Source organism: Colletotrichum jinshuiense, chromosome 11 (assembly GCF_051148585.1).
Source record: "Colletotrichum jinshuiense chromosome 11, complete sequence".
Taxonomy (NCBI): domain Eukaryota; kingdom Fungi; phylum Ascomycota; class Sordariomycetes; order Glomerellales; family Glomerellaceae; genus Colletotrichum; species Colletotrichum jinshuiense.
The window spans coordinates 63,392-79,590 of NC_139304.1; the positions used below are offsets into that span (position 1 = coordinate 63,392).

Here is a 16,199-nt window from a genome sequence, read left to right on the forward strand (position 1 = left end):
TGAGACTTACTAATGAACCTACAGCTTCTAGCAACCGTGTTACTTCATTTTGATATTAAGTTAAGCGATGAGTCTTTAGGCTGGAAAGATATGAAGGTTTTCACGCTTTGGCAAAAACAGCCTCTTTTTTGTAAACTAACATTCGCAGAGGCTATGTTATAGTCGTTAGTATAGAGAAAGTAGAGAAAAATTTGACAAATTTGCTAGTTACAAGGCTAAAGACAACTTAGTCTGCAACACAAATACGCAGCAACATTGTTGCTACAACTGGATAGAGCGTTTTAGGTGGCTAACTCGCCTAAGATAAAATTTTAGAAACCTGAAGGACTCCTTATCAATATAAACGGATTCATTAGCGTTGGAATCACAGGGTATCTGTTGTATACAACAGGACTGCCCGTATGGGCTGGAGCTCGCCGAATATCAATATGGTATATTCGGAAGCTGTAAATCGGTATGTAGGAGGGAAAGTAGAAGGTTGGCAGCGGCAGCAGCGGAAGTGTAGATATAGCTGTAGGCAGCCCGGAGACGTAATCTCCGGGCTCCGCTGCTGCGGCCGCTGCCGCGGCCGGCGGCCGGCAGCTGCTGCTGACCGCCTGCCCGTATTCTGGTCACGTAATCCAACAATTAGATCCTTACTAGTTAGTAGTTATATAGCGACATTTATAGCAATAGTGGCACTTTGCCAATTTATTAGTCGTCTTAATGCCTGATTCTCGTCTTGATGCAACTACAAGCTTAGATTGTATGCTAAGTAGCCGGGCTCTAGTTATAGTGATGTATATGTTGGAGTGAGACAATTCAGTGGTGGTGAATTAGGGAATCAATCCCTGACGATTACAGGCTAGAATACCCTGTACATAGGAAGACTCTCTATCCTCTCCAGATTACTTCCCTAGTCAAGCAATTCAATCATCAGTTAACCTATCACTACATCTATATTTAACAGTCTATGCGTTTTATAAGGTAGTAGACTAACAGAGTCTACTCAAAACTAACTGTTGGATTACCCAGCCAGAATACAGGGAGCCGGCCAGCAGCAGCAGCCGGCCGCGGCAGTGGAACCCGGTGATCCAACCTCCAGGTTGCCAGCAGCGATATCTTCACTGCTGCTGCTGCTGCCAATCTACCTACTTTCTCTTTTACACATATACACAAAAACCAGAATACAGTACAAGTTTTGACCTTTTGTTTGCGTTCGATTACCTCCCATACGGGTATCCTGTGATTACAACACTAACTGCTACTAATCTGCATCTATAAAGCAATAGGAAGCCTGTACTAGCTAGAAAACGAAACAAACTAACACTGGCAAAACAAATTGCAAAGCTCCAGCGCATAGATATGCTCTCCTTCGTTTAAGATCATTTTAAGCTCCATGCCTTATGAGCCACAAGTTCCAATCACTTGGAGTCTCCACAAGAAAGTGGCTCCAGGTACACGTTAAGTGGGATTCTATCCCACACGCCGAAAGCCCGTTGCCTCTCAATCCATGAACCGTTACCCTCAGCAAGCTTGATATCGAAGTCGTAAATAATTCGGGCCATGATCAGTTTCAGCTCTGCATAAGCCAAGCTTGAAAAGTTTCAGTATTGTCAGCAAATCGGCTCAAGGTTAGTCGACAATAATATAGTAGCACATACTTCTTCCCAATACAATTACGAGGACCGAAGCTAAACGCCTGTAATGCTTCTAGGCGGTTGTGCTCCACTTTTCCGTCCTTCAGAAAGCGCTCCGGCCGAAACTCCCAAGGTTTCGTCCAATTGTCTTGGCTATGGTTTGCTGACCACTGTTGGACTTCAACAAACGTCTGAGATAGAGATCAGACCCCCATTCAGCTGCTAAAGAGGCCTTAATACGCTACTTACTCCTCTAGGAACATGCTCTGACGCGATTTGGGACCCGTTCTCCGGTATTTCCCGAACAAGGCCAGACGTTATAGGTGGGTACAATCTCAAGGCTTCGTTTAGGACGGCAAGCATGTATTTCAGCTTGCTTACAGAGCCGATGGTGATTTCGCTTGATTTGGCGAATGTCGAGCGGACCTCTTCATTCAGTTTTTGCAGCACCTTTGGATGGGTTCCAAGAAGATATGTGGTGCCTGCGAGAGTCGTTGCCGTCGTTTCAGAACCTGCGAAAACCAAAACGAGACAGTTGGATGTTAGTTTCTCAGAAGAAAGATCCTATCAGTCGCACCTCGTTAGCTCTAGATATCCTCAAGTGAAAAATTAACACTCCCTATATTTACCCATTCTTTTCTCATTTTAAACATGCCCTCAAAGAGATCTTCCCTTTCTTGTACTATGTTCAGCCGTGTTTGCATCATTTCAACTGTATCCTCGCGTAGCTTCATCATAGTAGCAAGACCACCAACTTTGAACAGGCATTGAACCACTGAGTTGAGTCCGATGTACTTCAGGGCAACTATAGAAGCGGTGAAACGGATGCTGTGTAAGATAAAAACAATCCATGGGTGATATTTAGAGTGTTCTAGACAGTCGAATGACTGTCCAAAGATGAGGTCCATAGTAATATCAAAAGTCGTCCAGTTGTACCAGGCTTCAATATTCAGTTTCGAATTCTTTGCAGCATTCTCATGCAATCTAGAAATTAGTTTGTTAACGTATCTGATAATGATATCCTCCTGTGTCCGTATAGAGCTGTTGGAGAATCCGTGAGACAGCGCACGCCGGAAACGTTGGTGTTCCTCACGGTCGGCATTCACGATGCTTGTTGGAAGTTCCTCTATTATCTGGGAAAAAAGACGGGCCTTGGGTATCTCATTGTCTTCGAGCTCCTTGCCGATTTGGAGACCATATATCTCCTTCCAGGCACTGGCGTTGGTGTAGGAAAGATGGTTTGGGCCAATACGTACAACGGAGCCGTATCGATCATGGAGACGCTGCGTGTGGAACGCCTGGTATCCAGAGGCATGCTGCCAGGCCCAGATGAGCGGAGAAGCACGTTGAAGAACTGGTCCTGGAAATTTTCGTAGAGGGTGAAGAAAGAGATTGTAGCCGGCGAGGAGAAGTTGCCAGAGGAAAGCCTGTCTTGTCAGCTTCGCCCCTCTAGTTTACAGGCTGTGATGTATCTCCCAAGAAACATAGTGACAAGAATTAAGGACATGATTTTCGCTCACCGTCCCCAATGCAATTGCCAGGATACGAGAAGGCTGGTCCCAGAGAATTGTCAAGAAACTCGCCATATTTGATGATGAGGCTGATGTCTAGGCAAAGGATGCAGTTAGTAAACCCAGCTTCCATTTAATTGACACTTTAGGATATTTGCATAAGGGAAACGAAGGCAAACATAACCTTGGGTTGCAATCGGTTTTACTAGCCCGTTTACCACCTCAATGACAAAGAACTTGGCAATACAATGCTATAATTGTTACCTTCCGCTGTTGGTACGCACAGCTCCACGCAAAAAGAAGTTTTGACTATGGGACGGTTGTTTCAACATCATGCCGCTCGCCAGTCAAACTCAATGCCCGAGAGAGTCGCATCTCCTATGTATGCACCCGCCGCAAAACCCAACACTCAACGCCTCCCTGGGCAAAGTTGGAACGGGGAATCTTCTGCGGTCCTATTCTGCACTTGTGTCGCACAACTTCTTGAAACCCTTGATTTCCGAGCCCGTCTCCTTGCTCTGATAATTTCCGGAACAGGATGAATCCGAAGTCATCTTTATAAATAAATGAAACCGTATAAATACAATCTCGGTACAGTTGTATGTGAGGTCACGTTGGCTAGATTTCCTAAAATCCCTTGGCAGATTTCTTTTTTGATTTTTTCCGTCCTAACCCTGACTTGTTCAAACTTATTTATGTTAGTTTTCGAAGTTAGATTTCAGTTAGCACCAGCAAAAAGTACTAGAGAACTCTGTTTGTGTCGCACTAGGCTGAACCTAGTCAGATACATCATGAAGACGGTTTGAACTTGCAGAACTCTTATGTTATCCAACATTTACTTTGTACCTCATTAGTCATCGCTATCCTGCCGTCCTAAAGGGTAATGTTAATTGAATAACCCCTCAAACTCCACCAGAGGTCCCTTGGCGGTGGACACAAAATACGTCAATTTGATGCTTGCAAGAATCTCCGGAAATGAATGGCTCATGCACACAAATCTAGCAGCATGTGAGAGAGCGGCAATGCGGACAATTCTGCCGTCTCCCCAGATAACAAATTTGCTTTTGTAGACTTTGCAACCGAGTAAGCCGTCTCTCCAGGATCTCCCGTTTGGATCTTCCTTTGCAGACACTGGTCATACCAGCGTATTTACTCATGAACACCGCGGACTTTTGTCGACGCACAATCATTTTACATACCTTATCGTCTCTATTTAATGCTATTTTAGGCCGCGCAACTAACAAGGTCGGCAACGTAATTAACGTAACGATCCACACTGTCTAACCCTACCATCATTACCGATATACTCGAGCTCCATGTCGCTAACATCCACGTCCTTGACGCGGCTCCGTTATCCCCTGGTATCACCGTCAGCCATCCGAGCTGTTTTCTCTGACTTTCGCGACGTCTTCTGTCATTTGTATTGGAGAGCTTTTGATTCGACCTGGTGCTGCATCTCCTGCCATAGTATGACTGACGGTTGTGCCGTCTGGTTCTGTCTCCACTAGTGCCAATAAAGGGCCAAGATCCTCGCATAGATCTTCATCCGACTGAACAAGGCCTTCTTGGAAATCCTGGTCGAAGTCCTCCACAGGACGCAAATGGTGACTGTCACGATGGCTTCATTCTGCCAAGCCTTTTCTTTGGCTGCAGCACTTGGCTGCAGCACTTGGCTGCAGCACTTGGCTGTGCACATGTCCCGTGCGCCTGCACGTGACCAGCTCACAGCATTCCTACTTATACGAGCTCTTTGTCTTTATTTCACCTATAGAGAATACAAGACACTTTTCCCTACGAATCTCTTATGCCCGCTGCGTGCGCTGTCGTCACAGTGCCTGAAAACAGAATCTGATGTTGTTGGGACCTGCATACAGTCCGCGTCAAAGTATTTCCATAACACCGGCATAGAGCTATCTCAGCTATAACAACCTAGCTTTTCCTACTTTTATATATCATATTGTTCTAGCAATCTACCTATTCCTCTATATCCTTCTTACCATTCAGTCTTTTATACTCTAGTAAACTTCTTACTCTACTGTACACCTTACTTGCTTCTATCAGAAAATTTATTTAAGTAATACCAGAAGGGCCAAACTAGGCGGCAGCAAGACCGCCGGTAGCACTGAAGGAACCGCTCAAAAGGACCTGCGAGCCCCCCCGAGCCTGTGGAGATTTCCTTTTGCAGTTCACAATACTGGGGAGAATGTGCTGCATCTAGTTGATCATAGTCATGAGAGTTCCCAAGGCCTTACGAATACCCTTTCATATTCAGGTAGAAAATCGCGTGATAGTAACTAATTAGCTGCGCAGCAGCCTCATAGTACCAGTGGGCAACAAAAAGTAGTTAGGAGAGCGCACGAGGTCTTAGAGGTTCTTAAGAGGTCTCAAATAACCGCCGCATAGGGACAAGACTAACAGTCGCAACGACTCACAATGAGCTCTACAGGTCCCTTATCTATAAAGGAGTATCAGAAATTGCATTAACACTGGCCTCTTAAGCCCTTAGGGCCCTCTGTAGGCGGTAACAGGGGTTAATAAAGAGGACTTACATTTGGTAAAACACTTAACGCAGCTTCTCGAACCCTCCTTGAGAATCTCCTTAACACACCGCATGCAGTGTGTCGAAGGGGTCCTCAGGAGGGCTGAGGAGCCCTCGTCAGCGCTTGTAGGCGTGTTATCAGTAGTTAGCTCTTTAAAGGTTAGAAGACTAGGCCAGGCTGGCGCCTCTAGGTCTAGGTATTTCTAGACCCCTAGGATTGTAGCATTTGCTTTCAGTTGCTTGTACCAGACAGGCCAGTCAGCCTAGCTAGAAAGACCAACCGTTAGGCTGACAGGTATTGCAGTAGGTAGGTTGACTAGCAGATCAGTAGGTAAGTAGGTAGATTGATCACTAGGTATATTTGTATAGTAGGTTGTAATTGTCGTAAATAGCCTCACTTTTACATGTTTCCTTAATTTCAGCGCAATAGTTATAAAGCTGACTGATCAGACTGTTTATTATTAAATTATACGTTAGGCGTGGAAGGATAATTGTGTGTATATTATATAGCTATCTATCTAGACCTCTCTATGGATCTATGTGCCAGGGTGTCTTATGGCTAGTATTGGGCCATGATATTGGACACAGAAAATCCATTATCTGTATATCTAGATAAGACTTCCAATGTTTAAAACATTGCCTAGATTTGTACGCAAGACTGATTTCCACGCAATCTAACAAATTCAGCTTAGATATTAACAAATTCAACTAGTATCTAATCAACTCAATTTAACGGCTAATTGATCAACGCCACTAGAGAGAATAGTTGATCAGGTTAACCTAACGCCACTAGGCTATTTAGTCAATTGAGTTTATTGACGTGCAACCTTGTTCACAACAGAACGAAAGAGGTTTGTAACGAGTGGCAGTGTCAGCAAGCTGGACAAGCACCTCTATATCAAGCCACAGGACACACAGGAGCCGATCATGTGGTGGAGAAACCACAAGACTTCATTTCCGGTCCTGAGCAGGTTTGCGTTGCACATCTTGTCCATTCCGGCGATAGCAACTGAATGCTAGAGACAATTCAGCCTGGCCAAGCAGACGCTAACATCTCAAAGGTTCCCAATAGGCCCAGATACTCTAGAGCTAGTTCATGGCCTCAAGAACTTGGTTCGACACGGGGATAAAACTGGGGAGCTGGGTAGGTAATCGAGAGATGAAGGCAGGCGAAGTACGTTCGAATAGCAGGCATTTATTTCAGCCCTATATTTATCACTAATTTATCTATTTCCTAAATATTTGGGTCTCGGATCATCATGTTCTTCACTTTGTCCATAAATCTCCCACAATAACTCTTTTCAGCTTTCATATACTTCTTTCCACCTTTTCCAAACCCCCAACCAATTGTTATCCACTCTTCTGGGTCATAATCAGGTGCGCAGTCAAGAAACGTTCTCAATCTATCACTCATCGCCGGTAACTTTTCTCTTGACAGCTTCGTTGCATAAAATCCCGCCCTTCCAATCTCACCGGATTCAAAGTCTAATGTAACAGCGAAAGAAAAGCTTCCGTCCTTCGCACTAGAAAATCTACCGATCTCGTCAACTTCTGCCTCATCCAACGGTTGACAACCCGCCAAACTAAGTAATCCATCAGCTTGCTTTTTGGATAGTGGCCCCGGTACACGCCAATAGATATTGACCGTTTTGGAATGCCAATCAACAGCAAGAGTTCTCACTCTGTTCAATCCTTGCTCCCTGAACCTTTCTACTTGACGGCGAATCGAGCTCGGGACGAACTCAACATCGAGAACATCTTCCATATGACGTGTTTGACCTAGGAATAGCCATGACTTGACAAGTCCCGTTGAAGTGTCGAAATCACACGATTGTTGTACTTCGCTGTTGAATAGCTTAGTCCAGGCTTGCGCTAAATCGGTTAGGGGACTGGGCTTGATGAACTCTGCTTGGATGGCAATAGCGATAGTATCTATCGACCTGTCTTGGAAAAGGCGATAGTTGAGTGCAGAATCCTTGGAGGTGGCTCGCCATCCTACAATAGCGTTGTTGAAGTGGGCATCATAGGCTCTGAGTACTGCCTTTGTCGCCGATGCTGAAAAGGGGGCGTCAAGGTTTTTACAAAGTTCTTCGACATCTTTGAGAAATCGAAGGGAAGAAAAAACAGTAGGATCTACTGTAGGCTTTACGTTGTAGTCGATGTCCTTTAGAAAACGAGGACCTGATAAGGTGGTGCAGTTCATAATTTCCATTGTGTTAGAGAGTGGAAGATTACGTGATTGAGCTTGAGTGATGAAAAGTGGTGCGAATATTGTAGAGTAGAGAACGAAAATAGCGAGTATTAATAATGAGATAGTGGTTAACAAATGAAAAGATCTCTAGGTAGTCTAGTAACCAAGCAGAAGATGGATTAGCAGCAAACTGTTTGTAAGTTCTGAATGAAACTTGCTTAATGTTGTAATCTACATCAATAAGAAGCTTCAAGATTCTTTTACAAGTTAGAAGAAATTGTACTACAGCTGTACGTACAAGGACATTTAGTCCTGTTTAGCCAATCTCCAACAGACCAAACAAGCTTTCAGAACAGCGCATACTGGGAAGTTATAGATATAGTTTGTCATTTTTGCCTTTTTCTTAAAGTAGATGTAGCAGACTTCTTGTTAGAGTTGTTTTGTGTGAAAGGCTTTTATTATCCATCAAGGCTTATTCTATCACCATACAACTTAGAGAAGTAGATAGAATCCTCTTCTGAGAAAAGTTTCCCTAGTCTAGGCTGGCGATCAATTCAATTCAATCACGCATCTAGTGAACAAAAGATCAACCAGTGAGCCGTGCGAGCGTGCACGTCCTATAGAACACACCGTGCTACCCCTGCTTCAACTTAATCAGCACCCCAATTTGAATTGATCGCCACCCCTGTCCTAGTCTATAAATGACGTCCTGTGTTACGCGTAAAAGGTTTCAGAACGTTTAGTTTTAGAACTAAACAAAAAGTTCTTAATAAGTATCTTCGTGTACTGGTACACAATGAGGTGATAGATAAAGGCACAGTTCTTTATGTGATTACATTAAAGTTGAGAGTACTCTATAGCATTATTTCTGAATGCAACCAATACCTCTCACTACTGTATCTACTTACTTAACTTAGCTCCAATATTGTTTCTGCGCTAATTAAAGGAAGTTGTGGTTCGGGATGCCTATTATAGAAGGCGGTTAGAGCTACCACCTATCTTTTTTCCCCTTGTTTCTCAAGCACGCAGATACAGTTTTGGCATGCTACTCATCCCTGAATCTTCCAGCAGACTATTCCTTATTCAGTAGCTCATATACCTAAAACTGCAGCCTAAATATATAGCTATAGTACCATGCTTATTGTGTTAGATTGACGTTTACATTCTAATAAGAGATAGCTAAAACTGGCTTATCTGCATTGTTATAATATGCAAGAACCGGTGAGAACGGGTAGATACAAGATAGCGAGGGTTTCCCTAGTTCTATTACAACCTTTGATGCTTGACACAGTAGGCATTTATTTAGGCTCTATTTGCACGAGTCAGGTAGCTTGCATGACGAGCGAAACTTTATCACTTAAAGGGAAGCAGCTGTTGCATTTTAGACTACAAAAATCCTTTAGTCCTTTGCTAGGATAGGGGTCCACCTACCTAGTCAACTTTCAAGGACTGGAGGTTGAAGATTTGCTTTTCAATGTTTTTGACCCACCAACCATCTAGCTCGAATTAAGTGTCCCCAAACATGTTAATAAAAGTTACGAGTGTTCTTTTAATAAGGAAACAGCTGAGAGATTCGCTGTAAGAGTGAAATCAGTCCTGTAAAGGTACTTCCTGTAGTTATTTGAATGACTCGGGAGTCTTAGACTGTTTCAAATCACGTTTATGCACTAGTGGGTAGAGCTCTAGTTGGTGGTGACAAGACCATTGATATCTTGATAATTCATCTCGGCGTTCAAAAGCTCTCTTCATTTATTGGCTTTTGGGTTTGGTTAGGAATGCGCCTCGCCAACCCTGTGCGTTTAGGCTGCGGGGGAGGTCACAAACTCTTTCAAGGATAGCAAGCGTCAATTCAACTACTTTTCCTTCCTTCTAACGTTCAACACAATCTGAACAAAATATTGCTGGGGGCATGTGATATTGCCCCAATAGTTCAGCACATTGACTCGAAATTTTGTGTAGCCTCACCTTATGGCGATCTCTTCCATAAATCACCTCAGACTTCCTACGCTCTATCTCTTAATCCAAACAGAATTGATCCTAACTGCAACATACATCAGTAACACGCCAGTATTTGATAAAGATTTGTGAGAATGATTAATTTGATTGTTTCGCTTTTAACTCGACTCGCTGCCTATCTGTTGGCTTTAGTAAGTATCTAGATCATTACCATCGGGTTTGCGCTTCTCTAAACTGAGAGGCCAAAACTAAGATCAACAGTGTCTCACGTACCTCGTCTTATCATCCATCTACAATCTTTATTTTCATCCACTTGCCAGGTTCCCTGGTCAGTGTCTCTATACATCCTCTATAGGGGAGCTTACAACGGCTGACCAGCACAAGGCCCAATTTCTGCCCGCGTCCAGGATATCTGGATAACGCGAAAGTGGTAAGACTTTTTATGCCAGACAAGATTTTGCTTGAATTCTTACCAACTATAGGCTATCCGGCAACTGGCTTCGGGAAATAGGGGCAGTACATGCCAAGTATGGCGACTTCGTACGCATTGGCCCAAATGAGCTGTCGTGCGCCCATCCCCAATCGATAAAGGACATTTATGGACAGCCAAACATCAATCACCCTCGGTTTTTTCGAAAATCCACCACGTTCTACAAACAAACAGATCGGGGAGTTGGAGCGCTCGGCACAGAGGTCGATCCTCATGTCCACCAAGGTATCAGAAAGCTGCTATCCCCAGGATTCAGCGCTTCTGCTCTTTGTAAACAGGGCGATATCATTATCCGACACATTGATTCCCTCATAGATCAGATGTCAAAGCGTGGAAACACTCAACAGGGCATGAACATAAGCCAATGGTATATGTGGCTAGCTTTTGATGTGATTGCAGATCTCTCATTTGGCATGGAGCTTGGAACAGTCGAGATGGGTAAGAAATAGCTGAACTAACACATTTCTTGGATTTCGCAGCTAACTATTAGTAGGTCAAGCTAATGAATGGGTGAATATGCTCGCCAACAGCGGGTTTCAGGTAGTCCTAGACTATGTGGTACGCCGTCGATGGAAAGGCTTCCAGAAGCTTGTGAGGTACTTCTTTGTAAACAAGAAGAGCACAATGATGCGCAAGAAGTACCTAGCTATGGCTAGTCAGGCGGCGTCCCAGCGAATTCAACGGGATTCAAATGTCGAGCGTACCGACTTCTTCAGTCATCTTTTACGCGAGAAAGCTCCCGAAGCCAATATCGATTTCTTTACCTCGCAAAGTAGTAACCTGATTGCTGGGGGAACCGAGACCACCTCCGCCCTTTTGTCTGCGCTTACGTATTATCTCCTGAAGAATCCTCACTGTCTGAAACAACTTCAAGAGGAGCTACGCTATACATTCCGGCGCCATAGCGAGATTGATGGCGAATCTACAAAGCCTCTGAAGTATCTTAATGCTGTAATAGAAGAGGGACTGCGGATCTTTGGTACTGCAGTTTTTGGTTTACCTAGAGTCAGCCCTGGGGACCAGGTTGCTGGGAAATGGATCCCAAAGGGTGTAAGTTCTACCTTTATGCTTTTCGGATCCCCGAACTGATGAATTTCACAGACCGTCATAGCCACGGCAACAAGCGTAATCTCTAGTGACGAGAGGTGGTTCTGCAAGGCAAAAGAGTTTCGCCCGGAGAGATGGCTTCCCGCGGATCACCCTTGCTACAACGCCGTATTTGACCACGATCATAAAGAGTTCTCGAAGCCATTTTCTATTGGTACTAGGTCCTGTATTGCTGTTCACTTGGCCTACATGGAGGTGAGAATCTGTATTGCCAAGGTAGCTTGGAGCTTTGATTGGGAGCAAGCAAACGACGAAGAAGATTTCATCAGGGATGCACGGTTGTTGCCTCTTTGCAAAGCTTCTCCATTTCACGTCCGCTTCAGTCCCTCTCAAGAACTCCAGATTCAAAACCCTGATGAGATTTAAATTCATGGTTTTCATGCGTTTATCCGTTTCTAGCCAGGACGCAATAAAGAGATTAGAACAGAACTAGTTGAATATTTGTACTTGGTTATTATCATTTCAAAGATTAAACGAACCACTAGAACTTTTGCCTTTTATAATTAATCCTGTGATCAATCTTGTCCTTGGGTAGCTTAGACAACTTTGACCAGTAAAGCTTTGCAAGTCTAAAAACTAAAGCGAATCAGGTTGTAGATCAAATGTTTTGCATCTGAAAGGGAGGGTTGTATCTTGTTGAATATTGTGCTGTACTTGCTGAAAGTGAATGCAAATGTCTTGGGGCTTTACACGGCTCTAAATGCGTTCACCTATAACAACAAACCTTACGAAATAAGAATGTTTGTTGTGGGGGGGTATCAAGGAGTAAAATAATAAACAACTCTATTCCATGGTCCTGTACCACACAAACAGCTCTGCTCGCTAGGTAAAGTCAAGACTTGAATTGCGTCACTAGTTGCCCACGGTCTCATGACACCCGGAAATTTTCATCGAGGTTTGTAGAAGGCGAGAAATCATGAGGCACAGACTTATATCTCTAATTCTACAAGCTCAGAATCCCTAATCCAAACTGTTCCACAAGCTGTATGACTACGTTAAGTTAGAGTACCCACTTTCCGACCGAACAAGATGCCTCATCGCCACCACCTGTCACTTACGTGTTAGGCTTAGACGGATAATTGTGTGTGTAATGTACCACTATCCAGACCCATCCAGGGATCCGTGTGCCAGGGGTCTTATGGCCAGTAGTCTGCTATTAAATTGGACACGGAAAATCCATTATCCATATGTCCAAATAAGACTTTCCAATGTATGGTAAATTGTCTGGGTGTGTGCCCAAGACTTTGTTTCACGTGTTGTCCTTGTAATGTAATAGTAATGGCTTTATTCCTAGGTGAGCGAAAAGTATGTAGCTTGACTTATCATGGGTACTATCTTACATGCTCATTCCTTAATTCAGTTCACCAGTACCAACGCTTAAGGGGTTTGTCTAAGCCTCTTTGTCTAGTTGCCTTCTGATATCTTATTCTCCCTTTTATATGTAGCTTCCGCCTCTCAGTAAAGTTCCGTTCATCGCCCGCCGACTTCCCCACCCCAGGAAGAGGGTCCTAGTCCTCGGACCTTCCCCATACATTCACCATCATTCCCCTCGCTTCCCCTATATCTATTCTTCCTGTTCCATTCTTTTTGTCCTTCGTCATTTTCGGAGTCGACAACAGGAACCACCGCTGCTACTCCCGCCGTAGCGGCAACCCCAGCCTCAGCATCCTCCCGAGCCTTCTTCGCGTCCTGCTCCCACTTCACACTCTTCCACTCCATCCCCCCCGCGCCGATAAGCACTAAGCAAACTAGCACAAGCCCAACAACAAACACAACCCTCAACGCCTCGTTGTACGCCTCCAAAACAGGGCCCCTAATCTCCGCGGGCAGCTTCGTAAGCGTCGTTACGCCGGATCCTTTGATATTAATCCCCTCAAGCCCGGGTAGCCCCCTCAACCTCTTCACAAGCTCGTTGTTGAGCACATTCTGCCCCAAGGAGGTGAAGGTGGCGGCGCCTAGCGTCTGCGAAAAGAACATGACACTCGTCCCAACGGGCACATCCTTCATCTTCAACACCGTCTGCGCCGCCAAATTCGGCGCCTGGAAGGTCATGCCCATCCCTACGCCGTATATAACCTGGAACCCGATCCAGTGACCCGCGCCAGAGTCAACTCTCAACATCGTCAACAGCCCCGCCCCGACGATCATGATACAAGTCCCCACTAGCATTACGGGCGTGTAGTATCCAATCCTTGTAATAATCCGTCCTGACACGACCGCAAACAACATCATCGCCAGCACAAGCGGCAGCGTACGGATCCCAGAATCAACAGCCGAAATGCCCTGTATTGCTTGGAAATAGATGGGGAGGAAATATGCGAAGATCATCATCTGCCCGCCGATAGCGAAGGCGGCCCACGAAGCGAAGGCGATGGAGCGCTGGTGCATAATGCGCGGCGGGACAGTGGCGGTTTCGGGGATGAGGATTTGTATGGTGACAAAGCCTATGATGAGGACAGCGGCAAGGACTAGGAGGACGATGATGCGGGGGTTGTTCCACTGTCGACGTTGTCAGTTCTGTCATTCTAGGGAATACGAGGGCAGGGTGACGATCAATTCAATCTAGAGTGTTGATTGAGTTGAAGCAGAGGTGGGACGGTGTGTTTTATAGGACGTGCACGCTCGCACAGTTAGTTCACTGGCTGGTGTTTTATGCACCAGATGTGTGACTGAATTAGATTGATCGCCAGCCTGTACGGGGGAAAGGGTAACACTTACTGCGTACTCGACGCCACCCCACTGCAGCGCAAGCAACAAACACACCACACCAGGTATGAAGACCGAGTTGCCAGCGAAGTCGAGCTGCTTCAACTTCTGCCACAACGAGGTGTCGCCTAGTTCCTGCTCCGGTGGCTGCAACACGAACGCAACAACCAGCAACACAACGCCTCCCAGAGGCAGGTTAATATAAAAACACCACCTCCATGTAACTTTGCTTGTGAACACACCGCCCAACAATGGGCCTACGACGGAGGCGAGAGTGAAAACGGCCTCGAATGCGCCCTGGTACTTTGGCCGGCGGTGCAAGGGGATGGAGTAGACCATGATGATGATTGTGCCAGCGAAGATCCCTCCGCCCCCGATGCCCGCAATGGCCCGACCGACAATGAACGCCGCGCTGGAAAGAGCTGCGCCGCAGACAGCGGAGCCGAGTTCAAAGAGGAGGACTGAGATGAGGAAGACGTGCTTGATGCGAAATAAGGTGTAGAACTTGCCGAAGAGCAGCTGGAACGTGCAGGTCGTGAGCAAGTAGGCGCTGCCGTACCAGCCAATGTCGGTGACGGAGTGGAAATGGTCTGTGATCTGAGGGATTGCGGTTGCGATGACGAGACGATCCTTGGGGGTTGTTAGTGTTTTCGTTTCCCCAGTGGAAGAAGGAAACTGAGAGAATGTTTAGGGGGAGGTTCATTACCAATGCCACAAGGAACATGGACACCAAGACGGAGAGCATGATCAAGAAGAGCTTGGCACCGGCTGGGTATTGTATCACAGACCGTGCCGTCGAGGCGTGCGTGAGGACATGTTGGGCGGGTCGCTGCTGCTGCTCGCTGGCATCGTGGACCTTGCTCGTTTGCGAGGACGCAGGTTGTTCGTTCGCCAGTATATTGGCCGCGAAGTCGCCTTTTTCAAGTTTTTTAAACCACATCGTTCTTCGTTGTCCTAAACCCTAATGATATCCCGCATGCTGTAAATGAAGCATTTGTCTGTTGTTCTAGATAGCCTATTGCTTCCTTTGCTTTTAAATTCCGCAATGATACTCTAATCCAAAATCAAGCAGGTTTGACGTATTTCAATACCCAAATCCATTGATTTAGACCACAGAATGGAAGAGCGATAAAGATGGTGACGATGACAACACTGATTTATTTAAGAGATTAATGCCAGGGAGATGCTTTATCCAGACTTGTTATACTCCTCCTCGACAAGCCGAATCAATACGCTTATGGACATCACCACTACCATGTCACAAATTTGTCAACCATGTCCGTCAAATGACTCATTCATCCGCCGTTCTTCCTAAAAACTAGCCTCTAATTTTGACTTCTACAGCCTGCATGCCCAGGCTATACCAACCGGAAAGCCGATCTGTTCCATATCTTTTCCTGGTGAGGCGACCATGATTCGCATCGTTCCCTCTGCTAGTCCATACCAAGGATTACTATATCAGTTCAGCTAGTCCTAGAAACACCAGCATTACTCCTATCCAATTAGACATATTTTTGTGTGTAGTTATTTAGTTATCTGCAATTATTGCTGTATTAGTCGTACAGTGAAACCCTTTATAGACGTTGTATGTCTCAGTATCCTGAGGCCTAAAAGATAGCTTATTAGAAACAGGATTTTTACATAGGCAAACGTTACTTTGCTATGCCCCTGCATTTTTTCAACTCTATGTAATAGCTCTGCTTTGGAGTGTTTAGGAAGTGGAGGTATTAGGAGGGGCAGTTTCAATCAATTTTAGGGTTTATACTCTCTAGGGGCGAGTGTTTTGTACGGCGGACCCCCTCAAAACGCACGAGTAATTTTAGTGTTGAGATACAGCACCCTAAACCTCATGACTTAGCCTTTTAACAAACTTAATAATGTAATTTCTCCTAAAATCTCGTCAAAAGCTTAAGGAACAAAATTTGATTTACGCTTTATAGAATGAGATAGTAGATGTATATGTAGAGCTAGTGACTAGCGCGATTTATAGTTTAGACGTGTTACTGTAGACACCCGACAGACTCGTAAACCGCTAGTGAAGATCTACTAGGTTTGTCGTAGAAGGCGGTCAGTATACTGG

General features: G+C 45.1%; 1 protein-coding gene across 1 annotated transcript; it reads right to left on the bottom strand.

The window, feature by feature from the left end:
- Positions 1-12,883: 12,883 nt before the first annotated feature.
- EsH8_XI_000012 (MDR family MFS transporter) lies at positions 12,884-15,059 on the bottom strand (the record flags this gene model as incomplete). The annotated part of the gene is made up of 3 exons (XM_083273920.1): positions 12,884-13,912; positions 14,132-14,749; positions 14,826-15,059. The coding sequence occupies 3 exons, from the start codon at positions 15,057-15,059 to the stop codon at positions 12,884-12,886; spliced, it is 1,881 nt and encodes a 626-aa protein (XP_083120256.1).
- Between the last annotated feature and the right edge of the window lie 1,140 nt (positions 15,060-16,199).